The sequence below is a fragment of the Sinohyriopsis cumingii genome, chromosome 4 (assembly GCF_028554795.1).
Source record: "Sinohyriopsis cumingii isolate HCF-2022 chromosome 4, ASM2855479v2, whole genome shotgun sequence".
NCBI classification, from domain to species: Eukaryota; Metazoa; Mollusca; class Bivalvia; order Unionida; family Unionidae; genus Sinohyriopsis; species Sinohyriopsis cumingii.
In genome coordinates, this window is record NC_142964.1 from 68212361 (window position 1) to 68233951 (window position 21591).

Genomic DNA, 21591 nt, shown 5'->3' on the forward strand with positions numbered 1-21591 from the left:
TCATGTGTGTGGTGGCTGAAGGAATAGGCATACTGTACTGAAGAACAAATGAACTTGAAAACGATATCTGATATTATGGTTGTTCAGTTGGACCCATTTCATTTCCATCTTATAAATTATTTACAGGTGTTCTAAGTGAGAGAACATGATAATCCATTTAAATCTTTCCAGTCGAATGTAAATAATTCCAATTCCTTTATTTTCCTGTCTTAATCTATTTGCGTATCTATCTCGTTTGCAATTATTTATCTCACTCATGTCCTTAGATATTGCATTTTCTTGACTTTTGTTGATATATATATATATATATATATATATATATATATATATATATATATATATATATATATATATATATATATATATATATATATATATATATATATAACATGTTTAGTGTACTGTAAGTCCATTAATGTCACGCTATATTCCTGTCTTTTTTGTACTAACGAACAATTAACTGAATGAAATCTTCTGAAGAGGAAATAAAGTCAGTCAGCCAGTCATATATACATACATACATACATACATACATACATACATACATGGACGAGTGGTCTAAATCGCTTTCCGTTACGGATCACTGCCATCTCACCTCTGCGTGGGTTCGAGTCTTGGATTCAGCCAATGTGGGTATGTGAGAAAGCTTGTCAGTAGCTTCTCGTGGGTCGGTGGTTCTTCCCGGGGTTTTCCCGGGTTCTTCTTCCACCATTAATACTGGCCGCCATGCATAGCCTATCGTGTGCTGAAAAATGGCGTTAAACCCCACAACAACATACATACATGCATGCACGCACGCACGCACGCACACACGCACACACACACACACACACATACATACATACATACATACATACATACATACATACATACATACATACATACATATTTTCTGACTTGTTATACTGAAGATGTCTATAACCATCCTAAACTAATTAATTATGTTCATGTTAAAATAATCGTTAAGCGTAAGGTCAGATCAAGGACTTTCTATAAGAAGTGTAATTTTTTTAATGGGGTGCAGTACTTCCAATAGACTCCATCCCCAATCCATCTGAGTATGAGTCCTGTTGTACGGCATACACATGAGTATGAGTTTTCTTGTATGATATCCATCTGAGTAGGAACAAAAAAAAAAAAGTTTCTTTCGTTTTTCGTGGCAGTTAAACCAAAGACTACATTATGCTACAACAATGAATATGCAACACTATATCACGAAGTAGTACTACATGATCTCTAAGATCAGTCAATTGGTCATTTTGTAGAAATGGCTCTTTGAATTACACTTTTTAAGTCACGATTGTCAACCAAGTAGCAACGAAACATACACAAAAGAGGTGCTGTCAAAGCAATTAAACACTCTTAAATTTCTCTGGATTAATATATGTTGATGAATAGACACACAAAAAAATAGTTCCAACATGTTGGCAATACATAGCTTTGATATGGTCTGATTTCAATTTAATTTATATATCAGCTCTACGTCCTAAAATGTGTGCTGTATATTTTATCTGTTCTTATGTGTGGAAAAGAAGTTTCGGGATTTTATTGAAGGAATATCTGTTGAACGGTTACAATTTAACTTGTTTAAAATATTTCCTTTGGGGTACAAGAAATCTACTCTAAACAAATTTGTATATGGAAGAGTGAAGCGGTCACCCTTATAAATACATATAATATGATATTAATATCATGACAACCGCTTTAATGGCTATTAACTGCAGAACCTTGTGGTTTACGTGTATTCGATTACATAAATACTAATCTCCGAGAGCATCACACTGCCATGTTTGTAATTATTTTACAATCTATTTTTAAATCTGGTAACACTGCAATGACAAAATGGACGTGGATGAGCTGTTACACTTGGGATTTTAAATCCATGATTGATAAGGACAAATGACACATTTGGAAACATATTTTTGAAGGTTTTGTGTGTGAAACAGTGATATATCTTAGCTTACAATTTACCTATAAATCATATAAGTACTGTGCCTATTGATGACGTACTTCGCCTACTGATGACATAATTTTCATTCGACCAATGAGAAGACAGTATTCCATTCAGTGCGTTGCACTTGCATATGAAAACATCAAGACCATGACCAGCGGTAACGTTGGAAAACGGGACCGCATTCAGTAAAGGTGGGATAGTGAGTCATTATTTTGTTTTAATCAAAATTTGTAATTGTTTACTGTACAATATGGCCATGAGATTAGACGTATGCGTTATCGCAACATTGAAGTATTCTCTCTTATATTTAGTACACATACAAATCGGCAACATGGATTCTTAATATTACATCTAGTTCAATGGCGTGAACATAAATAAATAAAGATGATCACAATACAAAAATTAACTATGCTTAGAAAGAAGTAATGGTTCCCACTATTCCCAAATTATCACCACACGTTCTTTCCTCTCCGATTTGACAGTAATATATTTTTCTACTATATAATATTCTTAAAGAAGCTTCTATTAATTCCGTGTAATATAAGCATGTCTCATTTCAACTTGTATGTATATATTGTATCTGGTAAGAAGAAAAATGAAATATAAAGGTTTTCCATTCAGTGTCTCTATATATCAGTCTCCAAATAAAACCATTCTGGCGCTTGGACTATGCTGTTTTTAGTACATGTCGAATCCAGTAGGAAACCACCTATAAATCACATTGCATTCCCAAAGCAAATGGGTTTCTGATGAACTATTACAAAAGGTACATTTATCGGTATAATTGGCATATATTTTATGTAAGCGTGAATTCATTGGTAGAACTGCATCTTTCATACAATACTGAAACCATTGTAATTTTGATTTTCGGGGTTACTTTAATCACTGTAGAATATGTCACTTGTAAAGTTGAAATTGTCGTGCCATTTTGTTTCACTTTTGGTGAAAGTGATTTGTAAAAAAAAAAACGCACAATCTGTATTGCTTTGAAGAATATTTTTTACTTTGTGAGGGATAAACGTCTGTCATATATACAAATCAAAGTTAGTTTTAGAGCAAAGTTAAATATTGTAATATCTATCATTAATATATATCATTGCTACACGCCCCTTCCTTGTGCATATTCTGAAACTTATTCATTTTCTAATTGTACTTACTTTTGACTTATATCATAATGTGAAATTTTTTTAATCAATTTGTTAAAATTCTGAGGAGAGTTTGGCAAGGAGATAAATATATAGATTATTATTGAAATCACTAATGTTTTCCAAACTCAATAAATAATGTAAATAACTAATATAAAGTTCGATACCTGGTTTAGTATTAACTTGTTTAAAGGCTAGTTATCCTTTATTGCTCTCAAATATGAAACTGATGGCAATACTTTTTTTAATGACGAAATACGAAACAGGCGCGTACATGCATGTGTGTGTATGTTCAGTAGTTGAGCAGAGACTTGGCGATGGTAAAACTCCACATTTCCCTTTAATTGATCATTAACCGTTTGCATTATAAATCTGCAATGGTAAAATTCCACATTCCCCTTTAATTGATCATTAGTAATTTTCATTATAAATTTGCTATGGTAAAATTACACATTCCCCTTTAATTGATCATTAGTAATTTGCATTATAAGTTTGCAATGGTAAAATTACATATTATCCTTTTACATTATAAATTTATGGAATTTTTAATATATAAAAAAGACGAAAACATATGGAGGAAAGCTTAGTGGGTAATATGCAGATCAGTTCTTTACTCTCGCGTTGACTCAACGTGGATTGCGAACAGCTAATCATCCTGGCAGCGACGTACGTAGCTTCATAGTTCGTAGCGACTCGAAGCTAACAGGATATGACGATGGCATCAGTTAGTACAAACGGTCCACCACTGACCAACTTCTCAGATTGGAAACAGACATCAAACTCGCTTTTAACGCACATATGAAAACCGATCGCAACCTCATAGCGGTTTTTCTAGACCTAGAAAAAGCGTTCGACCTAGTATGGACCAATGGACTAATAACCAAATTAAACCAATTTGGAATAACTGGACGCTTGTTCAACTGGATTGGCGATTTCCTCACAGGCCGGAAAATTACCACAAGAATAGGCAACACCCATTCGGAAGAATTTTCACTTGAAAATGGAAATCCGCAAGGCAGTGTAATAAGTCCCCTATTATTTAACCTAATGGTAAACGACCTTGACCTCAATGCAGCCTCCACAAAAATAAACTTGTCACAATTTGCAGATGATAGTGGCACATGGAGGAATGGAAATCCTGACAATAAAACAGTAGTTAAAGAAATCCAGCAGAGCCTAGACAACATAGGGAGATGGGTGGGCAAATGGGGTTTCAAAATATCTCATGAAAAAACTGTGGCAATCATATTCATCCCCAAACGAAATAACAACCTAGTCTATCAAAACTTCTATATACAAAATCAATTAATCAAATACGTAACAGGAGTAAAATTCCTAGGAATATTCTATGACAACCACCTCACATGGAAACAGCAAATTGAACAACTCACTCAGAATTGTAACAAAGATCTCAATTTACTCAGGAACATCACAGGGACTGACTGGGGATCCAACCAGGGAACCCTCCTCACGATATATAAAACCCTAATTAGATCAAAACTGGATTACGGTTGACAAGCATATAACTCGGCTAAGCAACCTGTACTACAAAAACTTGACACTATCCAGAGAAAAGCCTTACTATTATGCACAGGAACACTCCCTCAACATCATTAGAAGAACTACAAAAACTAACAGGAGAACTACCCTTAAAATTACGTAGGCAAGAACTGCTCCTCCGATACTCCATTCGATTAGATACCCACCCAGACAACCATCCCACCAAAATAGCTATAAATAAGTGTAAAGTTGTCTTCAAACCCAAAATCATACCCACCACACCAAGTTGCAAAGTAATCCTTGAACTAAGAGAAAAGATACCTCTACAAAAAAAACAGGTAACAAACAATACAGACCAGAACAAATCACCATGGTTACAAAAACCACCAAGGATTAACATTGAAGCTACCAAATTAGGCAATAAAGAAGGACAAGAAAACTTACTAAAACCTGTACTGGTAAACGAAATCAACCAAAAATACACGGACTATGTTAAAATGTATACCGATGGATCAAAAACAAGCAACCCACCAAGAACAGCAGCAGCAATAGTCATCCCTGAATTCAATATACAAACGGGATCCAGATTACCTGACTATTGCTCCATTTACACCACTAAATTCTGGGCTATACTTGAATCACTACAATGGATCAAAGACAACCACATACCTAAAGCAGTCGTTATAAGCGATTCCCTAAGCGTTATCAAATCGATCCAAAATCGCAATACACACTCTAGGGAACAATTCCTCGACAGAGCATGCCAATTAATCGACGATATCACCACAGCACATCAATTAGTCGAGCTCATGTGGATACCGTCGCACATTGGAATCTCTGGCAACGAAACAGCAGACAAAGTTGCACAAACCAAACTAGGAGATCAAAACTCTATCAAGCTTAACTATAGCTCTGCAGAAGCACTAAGCTTCGCACAAACATATATAGACCAAACAGGGCAAGATTTTTGGAACTCCTCCACAAAAGGTAAAAAGCATCATGAAACCCACAAAAACGTAGATAGGAACATACAGCTACCTAAGGGTACCTATTTAGAACAGAAAACCATAAACAGGATAATAACTGGAAAAACTAAACTAGCAAGCAGTTTTGGGAGGTTTATAGGACCCAAACCAGCAACCATTAACTGCTTTAACTGCCACACCACCGAAGATCTACACCACGTATTCAATATATGCCCAAAATATGAACCCGCTAATATTTATCAAAAACCAAAAAGAGATTGGATCACCACACACATACCCAGAGTTACTTTTGGACTCTAATAAAAATAAACAATCAGCATATAAAAATATAAATTAATTCATAGACTCAGCAGGATTTAGGAACAAAATATAAGTACTATCCCCACAAAACCAAAAGACCCAGTAACTAGCTAAATAAATTTAGAAGCCACCACATAAAAACCCATAACATATCATTCAGTTTTATAAACGTATTAATAAATAATTCACTTACGAAGCACCTATAAAAAGCTAAGGAAACCGCAAAATCGGATGTCCTAGATGTCCTTAACGAACCGAGTAATCAGCTAGGACTCCGGTCTCTTGCTAAATAAAGTATAAATAACATTCAATCTCTAAAAACATTAATAAATAAATAACTTAAAGAGGCAATATCTAAAAACTTATAAATAACATAACGTAGGAAGCACACCCTAAGCACCTCAACTAGTAATACCATAATAACCTTGAAAATCTCTCTTCATACATGATTTCTACTAAGAATCTCTATAAACAGCATAGAACATCACCCCTTTTTAGAACATTCTGAAGAAGAAGAAAAGAATCGAAAAAAATTGCGAGAAACACCAGGCAAATGCAACAAGAAACCAGCGATGTAAAGCAAGCAGGACCGTTCCCGAGCTCTCCTTCCCACTAATGACAGCCAACCATTCAACTATAAGGGACCTTTATGGACCCACAGATTGAGGCTAAACTATCAGGGTTCCTTGAATCCATAAAAGCCTGGGGGAGGTGGCACCATTCCCTTCCCCAGGAACAACTAGCAGGCTGCGGTGAAGTCAGAAAAAAGTGGCACATGCACAATTGTGCGCACGCCGCTATAATTAAACTCAACAACAAAAAATCAGTTAGTACATAAATGTAGAAAATTAAAAAAAGAGAAAAAGATTACAGTAATAGTCATATCGAAATATTAACATGAGTGTAAATGATGTATATGACTAATAATAAGTGATATATTCTGAAATACCTGACCTGATCACATGAAGGTGTGTGTGTTCTCCATTGATTTGTTACTGCAATATGATTCTTTCATTGAAAGCGTCGGACAGGTCGGTTAATTGAACTTTTTCAAAAATTGTTTTTGGCTAAGTACAACTACTCTCAGACTACAATTTCTTTTCGGTACATAAGGTCAAGCTATGAATCGCAAATTATTTCCTGATCTGTAGATATCGCACACTGTCTAGTGACTAGGTTGTACGAATCCTGGTGACATGTATTCTAAGTAGTGTATTAAGTACAGCTGTCTTTCTGTCTGATCGCTGTCAATATCTGGATACGTACACCTTCCGATGGATTGTTGTTTGGTATATACTTTGAAAAGTGGTCTATGGTCTGCAGTTTCATTCACCTAAAATAGATACAAATTCCTGTATACTTTTCCACCGATTTTGGGGAAATTACTCTCTACAGCAATAATTGAACGTCAAACTATGATGACTGCTACTCAAAGTTACATAAAATAACAAGATTATAGTTATTATTATTATTATTATTATTATTACATCCGCTGCTTATTTCCGGCACTTCTCGTCTCGATATCTTCTTTTAATGTATGCTTTATTATGTCATTTTTTTATGTACAATGTTCTTCTGATGCTACTTTCAATACATTTTAAATACTGCTTATATATTGATGACACTATGCCTTCTGTCGACAAAATTTGTATTGAAATACACATACAATAAATAAACATATTATTCTGTATTTTAAAGGTCATATATTAACACGTGCTGTATGCTTATATAATGTGTGAGTGAACATGTATGTGTATTTGTGTATGTATTTGTAAGTGTATATCTCTTTTATTGATTGGATGTTTTTCTTATGACAGTTTTTTTCTGTATGTATCAAACGTCCACTATTAATTTCTGCAACAAACATAAAGGTATGTGTATATACTTGTTGGTTAATTAGCTAAATATGTATGCTAATTACTTATTGATGGCCAGTAGGATATATATATGTATATAACTGTTGAGGGTCAATCTGCTAAAGGTAAATAATGAGCCATATATATATTTATGTGTCGTTGTAGAAATTGTGCTGACACTGCAAAGTTGGAAACTCTTTCTGTAATCGATTAATAAGTCGATCATCAAATAGATATAGCTATTGATTGATCGATTAATAAATGAATGAAAATAAATTGACCGAGGAATAAAGCTTCAGATATTTATAAATTGTTAATTGAGGCAAAAATTGGAATAGTTCATATGATATTGAAATGTACGTAGTTAAAACATAGAAAATGCATCGAGTTCAAACAATAAGAAAAACTGATGCTGAAACTATGGAAACTATATCTCGTCAAATTATCGGAATTTCGTGTAATAACAAGTTGTCAGGTGATGGAATAAACACAGAGAACACGAGCTACTGCTAAACATATTATCAGTGATGCGAATAATGTATATTGTGCCCACAGCAGATTTGAAAAACCATCATTCTAAATTTGATTTTAAGAGCAAATATTAGAAGTTTCATAGTTACACGGAGCAAAACTATTGAGACCATTCTAATTAATTTTATTCTAACTGGAACATGCAATATTTAAAATCACAAAGTAACGAAAACTGTTTGCTTTCATGTTGATTAAATGTCCATGAAAGTACCGATTAGGACAAAAGGATATCTATTGTTAATATATTTTAAAGATTTGCAGATAGCAAGTTTAATAAATTACGTCTAAATTACCTAATAAATCCGTTAAAATTTGATACCACTGAAGAATGGAAATACACAGTTTTTAAGAAATAAAAACAAAATTGCGTGATTGTTTTCAAATTGCCCTTGATCTATCTCAACGATGGTGTTTTAACGCTTTTATAAGCATACTTTACAAACCTTAAATTAAGACATTCTATTTACTGGTTTGAGAAAAAGGTAACATGTTTGTATGTCCTTTCTTCTTATAATATTATGTAAAAAAATATGTCTCCAAAAGATTACTAGTTTATACTCGTGACTCCAAAAGATTGTGAACGACGTAGGACATACCTAATTGCCAAAATTGTCCTTGTCCGCATTTTCTAAGGGCCAGATTAATAAACGATACTCTATATTTCTGAGACGCCTTAAAATGAGGCAGACCATTAACTATTTTTGAAACAAAATGCAAATCACATGTACAAGTCTTTTGCTTTCTGAATGGTCCTTATATATTTACCAAAGATAAATATTACATTCCGGGCTCCTCAAGGGTGTACATACTCAATTACCGTAAATAATGATTTTTTGTTGACATAAGATAACAAGATACATGAAACATATAGAGAATTTTCAGATCGTGTCAGTTTATCAAGCATGAAGGGACATTATGTATTACAAACACGTTATGCACAATAATGTACACCATGCTATAAAACTTGCTTTTCATTTATAACACTAATTTGTCTAGTTACTATTTGAATAATGGCTCCCATTGTTCTCATATCAACACAAACGTTTCTTTCGGATTTTAATGCAATATATTTTTGTTTGCAAATTATGGTGGTTTTTAAAGAAAAACTTTCAACTAATCCAGGAGCAACCTTTTTCCATTTTACATATTTAAATACAATATTTGGCCAGAAGAAAACAAAACTCCAAAGGTTGCTGATATATTCCATCTACACTTCTGTCTCCCAATATTATAGTATTTGCACTTGGTGCTGCATCTATGTTTACTTTATTCCAAATTTAGTGGGACACATCATTTCACAGCCTGTTTATGGCGTCCCATTTTCAAAACAAATGCGGCATTGTTTCTGGTAAATGTTTACAAAGAGTACATGTATCGGTATCAGAAAATTGTATTTTATACAGAAAAATTAATTAATTGGCAAAATTCTTTTGAGTAACACGACATTGAAACCATTGTAATTTTGAATTTCTGACTTCACTATATATGTTAGGCTAAACATCCATATTCAAATTGAAAGTTTCATTCCATTGCCTTTCACTAGTTTGTTTAACATAAGATTTCAGTAGTGGTTCGTAAAGGTCTTTACACCCTTCATTATTAAGAAATTAAATTTCCAAATGGAAAGGGATAAAAGGTTTAACCGATGTCATATCTAACTCCAACTTTTTACATAAGAACTTAAAACATTGAATTATACTTCAAAAAATAAGGAAATTCGTGTTGAGACCATATTTGGCTTTAAATATAACAAAACCAATAATAGTTCCTTGCATTGGAAGCATATCATAATTATAAATTACGTCATGTCCAGAACATTTCTGATAGAAAAATAGAACCTTGTTACCCCATATAAGTGAGTTCAACAATAAATTTGCTTTCAAAAGATCTTCTCTTGTCTGGGGTATATTTTCTCTATTAACAGTTTCCAAGCCAAAAAAAAAAAATGTCACGACACAATGCATTTATTGGTTTTATGGATAATTTCATTACATTTTCATCTCCTAACAAGAACAGGTATTTAACCTCACATATTTCATACTCGAACAAATTTACAAATCTTCTATTAGACAGAATAATTCTATGAATCCGTGTTATTTTCAAAGCTAAAATAAATTTATCAAGCCACCTTGAGAGATTGATGCATAACCTCTCTTTTAATTTTATCCACGTCTAACTTCCATCTAAGTTGATTAAGTTTTGAAATAATTATAGTTTTCAAAACTGTTATTTTGCCGATTAGTATTAAAATCGCTTTTTCCAATGTTTTAAACAATTTGTAATCATTTATATTTTATTTTCAAAATTCATCTTTATCATTTTTTATCTAATTCCACAGAAAACTCGATGCCCATTGATGTGAATTCTGTCCCCCACTGTAATTTCATCCTGGATAAAATGTTTCTGCACCATACTTCCTGATTCCTCTCAAAACCGATCTTGTTTTGGCAATGTTAAGTTTCATTCCTGAAATCCTTGCAAGGAAGATACTACTTCGATAGAGGATTTTAGAAATTCAAAAGAGCCATCAAGAATTAAAGTAGTGTCATCTGGAAACTGACAGTATATATTCTGTTTCCTTTAGCTTCGTGCCTTTTATTTAAAAAAATTTATTCGGACGTTACTTGCTGTGTTATTCGGCAACTTTATACCACGATAAACTGAGAAAAAGGCATTAAATTCTTAATTATGTAGGTATGGGGCGCGGTTACGGATTTAGTACCGTTTGCTTAGTGGAGGAGCTGGCTGGAAATAAAAGCGATCATGAATTATACGTTACTTGCTTACCCATTCTACATATTGATTTTTTTCCTCTACATTACAAATTTCGTTTATTTTTGGGAAATATCTACCGCAAACACGACGTAGAAGCAGTGTTTGGTTATTTTTTCTGTTCAGCATTATTTTACTGTTCCGATATGTGTCTATGACTGCAGATCACGGCATCGCATTTTGTTGTCATCATGTATATAGTGACATTAATTAAATTCGACGATTCAATCCCTTACGTACACAGTGAAGGTATAACTACCGTTTAGATTTGCATTGGGAATGTGTCATACAATGTGCAATAATAGACTAATAGATGTCTGAGCATTTCTTATGATATTATTGCACAATACTTAATCCTGCATGCTAAAGAAAGAAAAATCCACGGCAAGGTAAATAGCCGGCCGTCTGACAATGCATGCCTTTTATTCAGTGTGAAAAGTATGAGTTTGAGAGTCAGTAATATAATATTATATTGTTGAGCACAAAGAATAAATTAAACGTGGGAAAACATTGTGCAAACAAATAGTATATGACGTAATCAAATAATCTTGACATATGCAATTAGATGGGAGTCATTTTGACAATGATGGTATTTTACGGTATTTGCTTGGACATGGTCTTCTTTATAATATTTATTTATCACTGTGATAATAGAAAAAGAATATTTCTTTTAATGTTGAGCATAAATTCCAATCCCCTAAATGTACGAGAGAGAGAGAGAGAGAGAGAGAGAGTTGCAGCGTGCCCATGCAAAAAATTTGGCTAAAGTCACTTTAACAGTTTCTTTCGTATGGAACATTTTTTCGTTGATTTATTAATTGGTTAATTGGTTTTGCAGGCGCAACAAAGCGCACGCATTTAACGTTCGCGGTAAGAGTAATCTGGGGAAATAACACTGCGAAATCATTTACTTGATTGTGTCTTTTTAATTTAATCTTCAGACATAAAATGCTGTCTACAAACAAATTTATTTAATATACAGAGTTTAAATTTTGTGCCTAAGACATTGGTATATATGGGGTAGTTTAAGTATATTTCAAGGGAACTAACAAATCACTGTAGTATGGCGCTAAGAGGCACGAGCCTTCTATGTGATTTCAAGACTAGTTTTCTGTTTCAAAAGACTTTTTTTTTCTTCATGAAAAAAATTCTGCTGTTAGGAACCAAAGGGTCAACAGTACACAAACGCTATTTGGATGATAATAATTTGGATAATACATACGAATTTCATTGCCTGCCCGTATTTCGATTTTATGACAATCATTTTTTTCTGCACCATTTCCACTTGCAGTTTATCTAAAATCGTAGCCACTTTATTGCAGAGGTTTTGTCAATATTTTTGACGTCACTTTTAAATCATCAATAGTTTTTCTTTTCACAGCTGTCATTAATAATCTTGAATGCAAATAACACCCATCCACTGAATTTATCCCCCTTCAAATGAATAAATAAATAATGAAAAATAAATAAATAACACACTTTACAAAATTGTCATTCTTTTAAGCAATAATTCCCAGATTTAAATTTAGTTTCTCATTACTTATCATGACCGTTTTAAATGGATTTTCGTGTTTACTGATATATATATCCTTGATGCAATTTGCCCATGAATTTATAATTTTTATATGTATAAATCTGGCTGAATAGTTCATTTTTCCTTCATAATGCTGACACATAGAAATATATACATTTCAAATCATTTTCCCGAACAATATTTATTTTAACCCCAAATCTTATTTAAACACACACACACACACACCATATCAACATTTACATACAACAACTTATTTTATATACAACAACTTATATGATTGTGACGTCATCGTTCAGGGTGTTTATTTCCGATTTGCAATCAATGTAATAAGCGTAGAGAATATATATTTAACTGCATTTCTAAACGTCAAGAATGGTTATAATTTCATCCTGGAATTTTTGTAAACATTATGAGCTTGTCTTTTGCTATTTTGAGCATGTGGTGCATATTAAAGGTACCTTAAAAGTATTAGCGAGAAAGGAAGAGAGATAAGGGCCAGCGTGTTAACAAATATACAATAATTATCATGCTTCACTTACTTTGAATCTGTGTTCATTTTGAAATACAATGACTGTTTTGCATATGCAAGTTTTAGAATGTCTGATTGTTTTGTCTCGCTTTTCACCTGTTTGGTTTCGTGCTCGATCATTGGCTTGTCATAAGCAAAATAGGTAATTGTACATACAAGTCTGAGTAGTTTCCTCTGAGCTGTTCGATTTCCTCCATTTATAAGACTACATTATGCCGACCGTGTGGCCGTCAAAAGCGCATCGTAAAATTTGGTTCAACTTGTGCGATCGACATGAAATAAATAAAATTTGAAATTTGATGTACTGTCAGGCTAATATGTAATTATGGGGTATCGGCAAACCAAACGGACCGTTGACCAATAACTTCGCTGGTTAGGTGCAAGTCATTATGTAGTTATAGCTACAATAACATTTAGTTGGGACATATATGCCCGATTCTCTGGCAGAAAGTCGATTGTCTGTGTAACAAATACATGCCTAAATATCACAAGCAATTTTCATACGATTTTTATTATATTTTCTATATGTACGACTTTCGTATTAGTGTTTGTTTTAAACTTGCGGGGTTATCAGCACTCTGGCGGCTGGGTAATAAGCAATTCGCGGAGACCCATTATATGCATATATTTAGTTGGCAACAAAACAAAAGTCTACTCTGGCACACCACCAGAGAGAATACCTCACTACACATTCTTATTGTGGCTAGTTGTTCGTTAATTAGGCACGAGTTCTAACATGGTCCTTTTTTTTCTCCGCTGCAGATACGCTGCAGGTGACGTTGAACAATCAAAGACATGAATACGTTGATGTCCTCAGTCCCACGGTGGGATTCCATGTCTTCGTGCACGCAGATGGCACTAGTCCACGAAGCGGACAAAATGACTTCATATCCTCCACAACTGCAACGCAAACAAACATAAAGCAGGTGAGGGGATCTTCATACCTTTGATTTCTGTCCCACATACACAGACATACACACTGAGACACACACAGACACAAACGCATACGTAGAGAAAGCGTCACTTTAATACCAAGAACTGTAAAAACTCCGGTTTGCAATTAAATCCCGCCATTTAAATTACCCGTGAAGTCTTGCATTATGTTGAATATTTGAAGGAAAAACGGACTAACAATAGTGCCACTCTGTGTGAAAGTAGCCCAACCACTTTTGGAATCGACCGATTCGTTTTGAATGGCACAAGCTTGGAAAAAGGATTACACAAAGGATAAATGATCGAAAACACACAAATGTTATTATTTTACATACTAAATATCTTATCAACCTTTCCAGTCGAAAACATACATTTAAAGAGACATTTCTAGTGCGAGCGAAAACTAACTTAAGGGATATCAGTTTATGTGTCTTATTAAATATTCTTACACAGGGCCGGCGCCAGACTATCTGGCGCCCTTGGCAAGGTTAGATTCTGGCGCCCCCCCCCCCCCCGAAAATATCAATTTTAAAATTTATAAACAGTAATTACGTCCTGAAAGTTTCGTATGCGCGCGATTTTCACTCACTCATTTTGCTTGTTCCGGTCAGGCTAGTGTTTCGGTCAGGCAGAATCTACCCAAATATTTGTCCCTGTATGAAATAAACCAGGATAAAAAACGACCCTCAATAAAACTGAAATTTATTTATTTATTTTTCAAAACTGTTGTTGATTTGGAGAAATGCGCCCCCTGAAATCAGCGCCCTAGGCGGCTGCCTAGTTTGCCTATATGGTAGCGCCGGCCCATGTTCTTACAAAATGTACAACATCGTTGGTGACACTGGAAAAATATCATTTATCCAATCAGAGCAGCCGAATGTTGCTTTACGGTTTTAGTGGAAAGCTTAAAATATTATTTTGAATAATCTCAGTGTGACCTATCCATTCTTTTGTAATGACATAACTTTTCAAATCACCAAGAATGCTTTGAGAACGTAGACATTTATGATAACATGAACAAACCGATGCCCAATTATTTTCATGAAATAAAAATTTAATTTCAGACCAAGATAACAGATGTAATTGATGTTGGATGCCAGAAAGATGTACAGTATGACAAATTTGTAAGTAAATTTGCACAATTTATTTCGTATGTCATAAAATACAGAATTATGGTGGCATAATGGTATTTCAGTTACTTATTTGGCCACGTTTTCAACGTCCAGTGACTAAACACGCTATGACGGATCGCCGTATTAACGTAGCTTTTTTGTAGCATCCGAGACTTTGTGTTCAGTATGCATAATAAGTGATACTATATTACAAGTCTGGTTTAGATCATGTATAGGCTCCAATAGGAGTTTACAAATTCAACTTTTTCAAAAAATGAATACATGCGCAAATAAATCGGACTGACGAGAACATGAGGATAACAGAGGTCGTATATGGTTCGTATATTTCAATTATGTCCTGAATATATCTCGTGATTCTCTAAACATTTATGGCATTATTTCTCCGAGCAAATGAGTGAATTTTAGATTTCCATCTACGTCAAAATTAAATCGTTCATAAGCCACCTTTTCCCTGTAATTAAGTTCATTTCTTAACTTTTTAAAGGTTGTTCCGGTCTGTTAAGTTATGGCACGGATAGCCCTTTTACGCAGTCTATCCCTTTTTCTACTCATCGTCCTGATAGCAGATCACGCAATATATGGTCATCTGGTCTTATCATGACCCTTTTCTGTGAAATGCAATCGTTGGCAAAAGTCAGGAATGTGGTGTTGAAACCATAATCAAAATCATTAACATCCGAGTAGTGAGCAAACAATTATCCCATTTACAGCTATCTGATCATTAAGTAATTAAATATGTTTTTGTTCTAACGATTTTGCAGTGAAATTTAATCGATGTTTCGAACGAAATGTTTGGATATCAAGGAATGCAGACTTTAATTAACTAAATAATCAGATCAAATAGGATCACCTCGAATATTTACGAACCACGGATTGACCAAGAATATGCTTTTTTCATTCTTAATTTCTCCGTCAATCCTAGGGGGCCCCGAGTGGCCGAGTGGTCTAAAGCGCTCTTCGTTACGGATCACTGCCATCTCACCTCTGTCTGCGGCGGTTCGAGTCTCGGATTCAGCCAATGTGGGTATGTGAGAAAAGCTTGCCAGTAGCTTCTCGTGGGTTGGTGGTTCTTTCCGGGGTTTTCCCGGGTTCTTCCTCCACCATTAATACTGGCCGCCATGTATAGCCTATCATGTGCTGAAAAATGGCGTTAAACCCCATAACAACAACAACAACAACAACAACAACAACAACCGTCAATCCTAGTATTACTTCTGTTGTAGAGCTAACAGAAGTAGCCCAAAATGGATTGCGGGTTCTATTTGGCTTTCTTGCAGAGAAGTTTCCGGCGAAATAAATGTATGACTTTACTGTAAATTACCGATATACACCCGAGGCATACTCTCGCAGAAATCGCAGTGAATATTCCGATTGCACTGTGACCCATGATGACATTTCACTCTGTTTCAATGAACCAATAAAACGATAAAACGGACAATTTCATTTGTGTCTTGGAGACTGTTATAGTGTTTTGTTAATGACGTATATTTGGTTATGTGAACTCATGCAAAACTAGGAAATCTTGACACAGGCAACCACTGGTAAAGCGAAGTAGCGGGTTGTCTCCGGTGGCTTTTCGCTTTTTTATCCAACTAGTTCATTTGGAGGTCTGTGTAGAAGGCAGATAAGCAATCCAGTTCTTTTGTAAATTATTTCTACTCAACATTTCCGATACGTACATAGCTACTCATCTGCACATATTTGTTCTGTCTTTGTGAATTAGAGGGCGAAAACCGTCTATTTATTGACAATAACTTGAAACTAGAGATGGACGGTTACCCGCCCGGGGCCCCAGAGCTTGGCGGGTTTTGCATTACCTAGAAACACAGGAGCTAGTTACAAAGAAAATTAGAAATATTCGTATATTGTTACAGGTTAGACCCCCCGCCCCCCCCCCCCCCCCGCGCATCCCTCAATTCATTGACGGATACTCCTAATTTTCTTTGTAAGGAGGCCCTGTGCCACTCCCGCAGTAATAATCATAATCATAATCATGACAATAAAACATTGAATGTTTGAGAAAAATGGGGTGAGAGTGAGGGTGGGGAAACCTGGCAAAATGGGAGTTGAGAAACCCGACCAGGTAACACCTCCTCATCCCGGTACTAGGCAAAATTTCCCTACCAGTTAATCCCTTCTCAAAACTATATTATCTATCATTCTTTCGGCTAAACATGTAGCATCGAATTCGTCCACAACTTCTTTAATAAACAATTTTTTATTGTCTTTCAAGCTTCAGATATTATGACCAAACAATTTAATTTCATCCCCTTCTTTCAAGTTTCCAGGTCCCGCATATTTTCTCTAGCTCAAACCTACGTTAAGAGAATACTTCCATTGTAATACAAATTATGTTAGGATTTAAAACAAATTGAAAGTAAACTAAATATAGAAAGATTCGTTTACAGTTATCTATTAAAAATATAATATCTTAATAACCTCTTATCACATGAAGATTTGCAAGTGTTTTCTTTTTATTTAAAAATATGTGTAGCAAAGTAAACCACACCAACAGCCGCTTGGTGCACATTTTTGTATTGGAAGGAATGCATTTTTAACAGTACGATCTCAAAATCGATCATTCACGTCGTTATTATACCGTCCCAGTAGCTGGGGAGCTGATGTGGCTTAAACGTTAGCGTACCGAGTAACGAACTCACGACCGAAAGGTGCGGGTTCGAATCCTGCTTTCAAAGTAAAAGAGACATACGACCGCTCAGTTTACATTTGGTTTTTAGGAAGGAATGTATCTTTAATAGGTTCGAATCCTATCATCAGACCAGCCTGTGTTAGCTAACGTGGTTTATCCTTGGGCATGGCATTTTACTCCAACTGGATCGGCACTAAATAACCTACTTGTATTACTGTACCATTGCTACGGGGGTGGCGGCGGTTGTAATCGTTATCTAGAGAATGAAAGACCTAGGTGTTATTGCCTGGATGGAGTAAATAATAAAACTATGAAATCAATAGATGGAATAAATGGAGATCTGAGCATAGATATAGAATAGAACAACATCAGCCCCCGTATATAAAATATAATAATTTAGTAAATGAGATAAACACAATGAAATCGCACTTCTACTAGAAACAAATTACCAGAAGTTATTAAAAATGCAATTAGTAATTCCGTGTACACAGATATGACAAATTTCATCATACACTCGAGTGAGAGTTTTTGAACTCAGTTATCCAGCATGTCTGCATAATCCGATGACTTGGCTGCGGTCAATCAAGATTCAACACCGGTAGTAGGTTGGGGTAAACTTATCCCCTGGTTCCCTTGTGTCGTCGCCTACAAAGACTTCTCTCTTTCTTCGAGCCTCTTTTAATTGCAATGTCGATCGTCTTACTTCTACGTCTCAAGCTGTGTGTTGTGTACAGCTGTCTCCTTGTTAAAAAAGACCAATAAGGAACATAAATATTTTGTTAGGTCCTTACTACTTGGATTGAACATTATCTCTCCTCTCCTTAATGCGGATATCTTCATATCCTAATTCAAACGGACACTAACTGCTAATATGGTTCTCAGATCGCAGCCTGGAAGTTCATACATACAAAGTCTAGCTCATTTTTTTTACTATGCAAACATAGTACAGGAAGACTAATGTATTTCTCTAACGGTACTATTTAACGCCACGAAATCGATCCATATCACAGACTAGTCACTTACTTCACCATTGCACCCCTGCCGTGTGGATTATTAATCACTATCTCGACTAAATGTCGAACTTGCCCACATACGGTCGACAATAAGCAACCGTTCTTGCTGTTTCAATGCTATTAAACAAATTCTTAGGTTAAGAGAATTCAAAACTTAATTGTACAAATGAATTAAACAAAATTCATTTATTGTCTTTGCTACATTATGTGCTAAATAACAATTCAGTATCATCACTTCCTATAAACCTAACAATATAAATTCCTAGCATACATAATTTGTATGACATAAACGAATAAATTCAAATCAAATGAATTGAAACAATTATCTTTAGACTCCTATAAAGTAAGTAATGTATAAATTTCTTAGATATTCAAATTCAAAAATTATGTTCAGACTCACATCGAGGAAAAATTATATTAAACTAAGGCACGATACCTTTATATCTTTCCTCCTTTTACAGAATCGTCTCTCAAGACTTCCAGTCACATGTCCCTCGTCACGAGGGAATAAGCCCTGCCCCAGGAGTCAAGACTTTCACCTCACGCAAAACTTAAACTAAGTTTACGGCGTAAAACATTTATTAAACCCGAAACTTCGCCTGGTACACACAACCAAAACCGTTATTTACCCAGTCAGGATCTTAGGTTTATTTACCACCCAAATTAACACACAGCTATCGAGGTTTGAAAAATTTCACATATCTTGCGCTTCCCTTAATAAACCGATCTCTGCAAAGTTTCCACTTATGATTTTTTTTAGCAAGTACAAATGTTATTTCTGAAACATTTCAAATCCTTTGCATTTTTTCACAATCAGCCTAAGCTTCCCATTGTTAACCTGATATCATTATGGGACGGCAGTCATTAAGGATCAATGTTGCCAAAATCAGACCGATTAAAAAACCGTATTCGTAACACTCTGCCGTGGATTTAGCACAGACCATAATCACATCCAACAATTTAAATGGTTGTGCATCGTGTTGACACCTGCAGCGTTTACTCAGTTATGTGTTGTCATGACATCAACGAAATTCACACTGTTACAGACATAAAGCATCAAACCGATCCAAAACCAGTAGCTGGATTGGATTAACGCTTTTATTTGTCTACGCCGTACCGATGAAAGATCCTGATTCTTTCAAAACATTAGGAAAAGCATGAAATCGGTCAGAGGAAACTATAGATAAGCTTTTGTTCACCTGTAGCAAATGCCAGATTTTACCTGTTTATGCACCTGCAGACATGTACTCAAGAGTGTTGCACCTGCAAGTCGTGCCATTGTGCGTGCTATATCCTTTCTAGTATGCGAGCTCTTTTTTATTATGAATTTTTGCTGTGTACATTATTGTTACATACTGCTTTCAACCCAGTCCCATGAGAACTGACGCCACGATGTATGGTTTCAAACACCGGATGATCAAATCTTTGCTAACCTATAGCAGAAGCCTGGGTAAAGGATGGTAACAGATGTGATTCTCTTACGGCAAATTTCATTGTTTGTTTCAGAGCGATTACACACTAATTAGTCCCGATTAAGAGTACCAACCGGACTGGGGGAAATAGTATTCATAGGCCGGTGGTCTGATTCGGACTGGTGGTCGGGAAATATTATTAATTGGCCGGTGGTTTGAGTTAGGCTTTGGAAAATAGTATTAATTTGGCTGGTGGTCTGATTCGAGAGGATATGTTAAGTCTCATTTTGGGGTTGATCGCAGTGGCAATTTTAACTGTACATATAGTATGATTATACATAGCTCCATGAACAAAATGAAAGGGCGTGTGCGTTCAGCCTAATTAAAATCGAGATTTCCTACGAAACGGCTATCTGACAGACACCAGGAATGTGTCATGTTTTGTAGACCTTTCGATTCACCAATTAAATAACAGCTTTCAAATTTATGAAAGTTAAAAACATAATTCGAAAACAATTTTCAAACAATAATTCTTTATAGTACGAAATGCAATGCTTTATCTGATAGGTTATTACAATTAAGTCCACCTGGTATTCCAAGCAGAACATGAACGCGTATCGGTGCCCATCAGATTTACTTATTATTGGCGTGTTTTGTGAGTGTACATGTTTTTTTCATATACCTCTCCATTATTTTACTCAAAAAAGAGGCTACCTGGTTATAACAGCAGCGTTCCTAAAACATGCACTGCGTGTAAAATTATGACGTTGCCTCTCTTGACACGCACAAGGAAATGAGTAATATTCTCTGAAACAAATCATTAAGTTCTAACAATTTGTCTAATCCTGTTGTAAATAACTGTCAACATAACTGTTTTCTCATGACAAGTCCACATCAGAACCCCTCACAATGTCCCGCCAGAAATAATTCCAACGCTATCAGCCTGGCTTTGTAGAGAAATATTCATTCAGCTGGTAAAATCTCCTGTGATGCAAAATTCGACAACTGCACAATAATTATGCAACTGATATTCATACGCCTATCAGCTGACTAAAAAGTCATTCATTTTATGATTTAAGATGAATGTCATACTAGAAAGGTTGAAATGTTAAGCAGTTCTTTTGATTTTCAGAAAAGTTGACAGATTTTATTAAAGTATTTGAAAATTGAAGGATATAAAACAAAGACATATTGATCAAAGCAATAACGATTTTGATTGATTCGCGTCTCGTCGTAATTTAGATTTTCCAACTCTGACAACTCGACGTGACTTTGCAATAAAAATCATATTACTTTGGTAACAATAAATGTTTCAACATGATATTACGTCCATTAATTGAAAT

The 21591-nt window shown here is 35.0% G+C and overlaps 1 protein-coding gene across 1 annotated transcript in view; it reads left to right on the forward strand.

The window, feature by feature from the left end:
• The window catches only part of LOC149801390 (epithelial sodium channel subunit beta-2-like), a 59647-nt gene that overhangs the window by 26607 nt on the left and 11449 nt on the right, over positions 1-21591 (forward strand). The window contains exons 3-4 of the mRNA XM_089955462.1: positions 13870-14033; positions 15105-15164. Of these exons, the coding sequence (XP_089811588.1) occupies positions 13870-14033; positions 15105-15164 (224 nt within the window). The remainder of the gene's footprint in view (positions 1-13869; positions 14034-15104; positions 15165-21591) is intronic.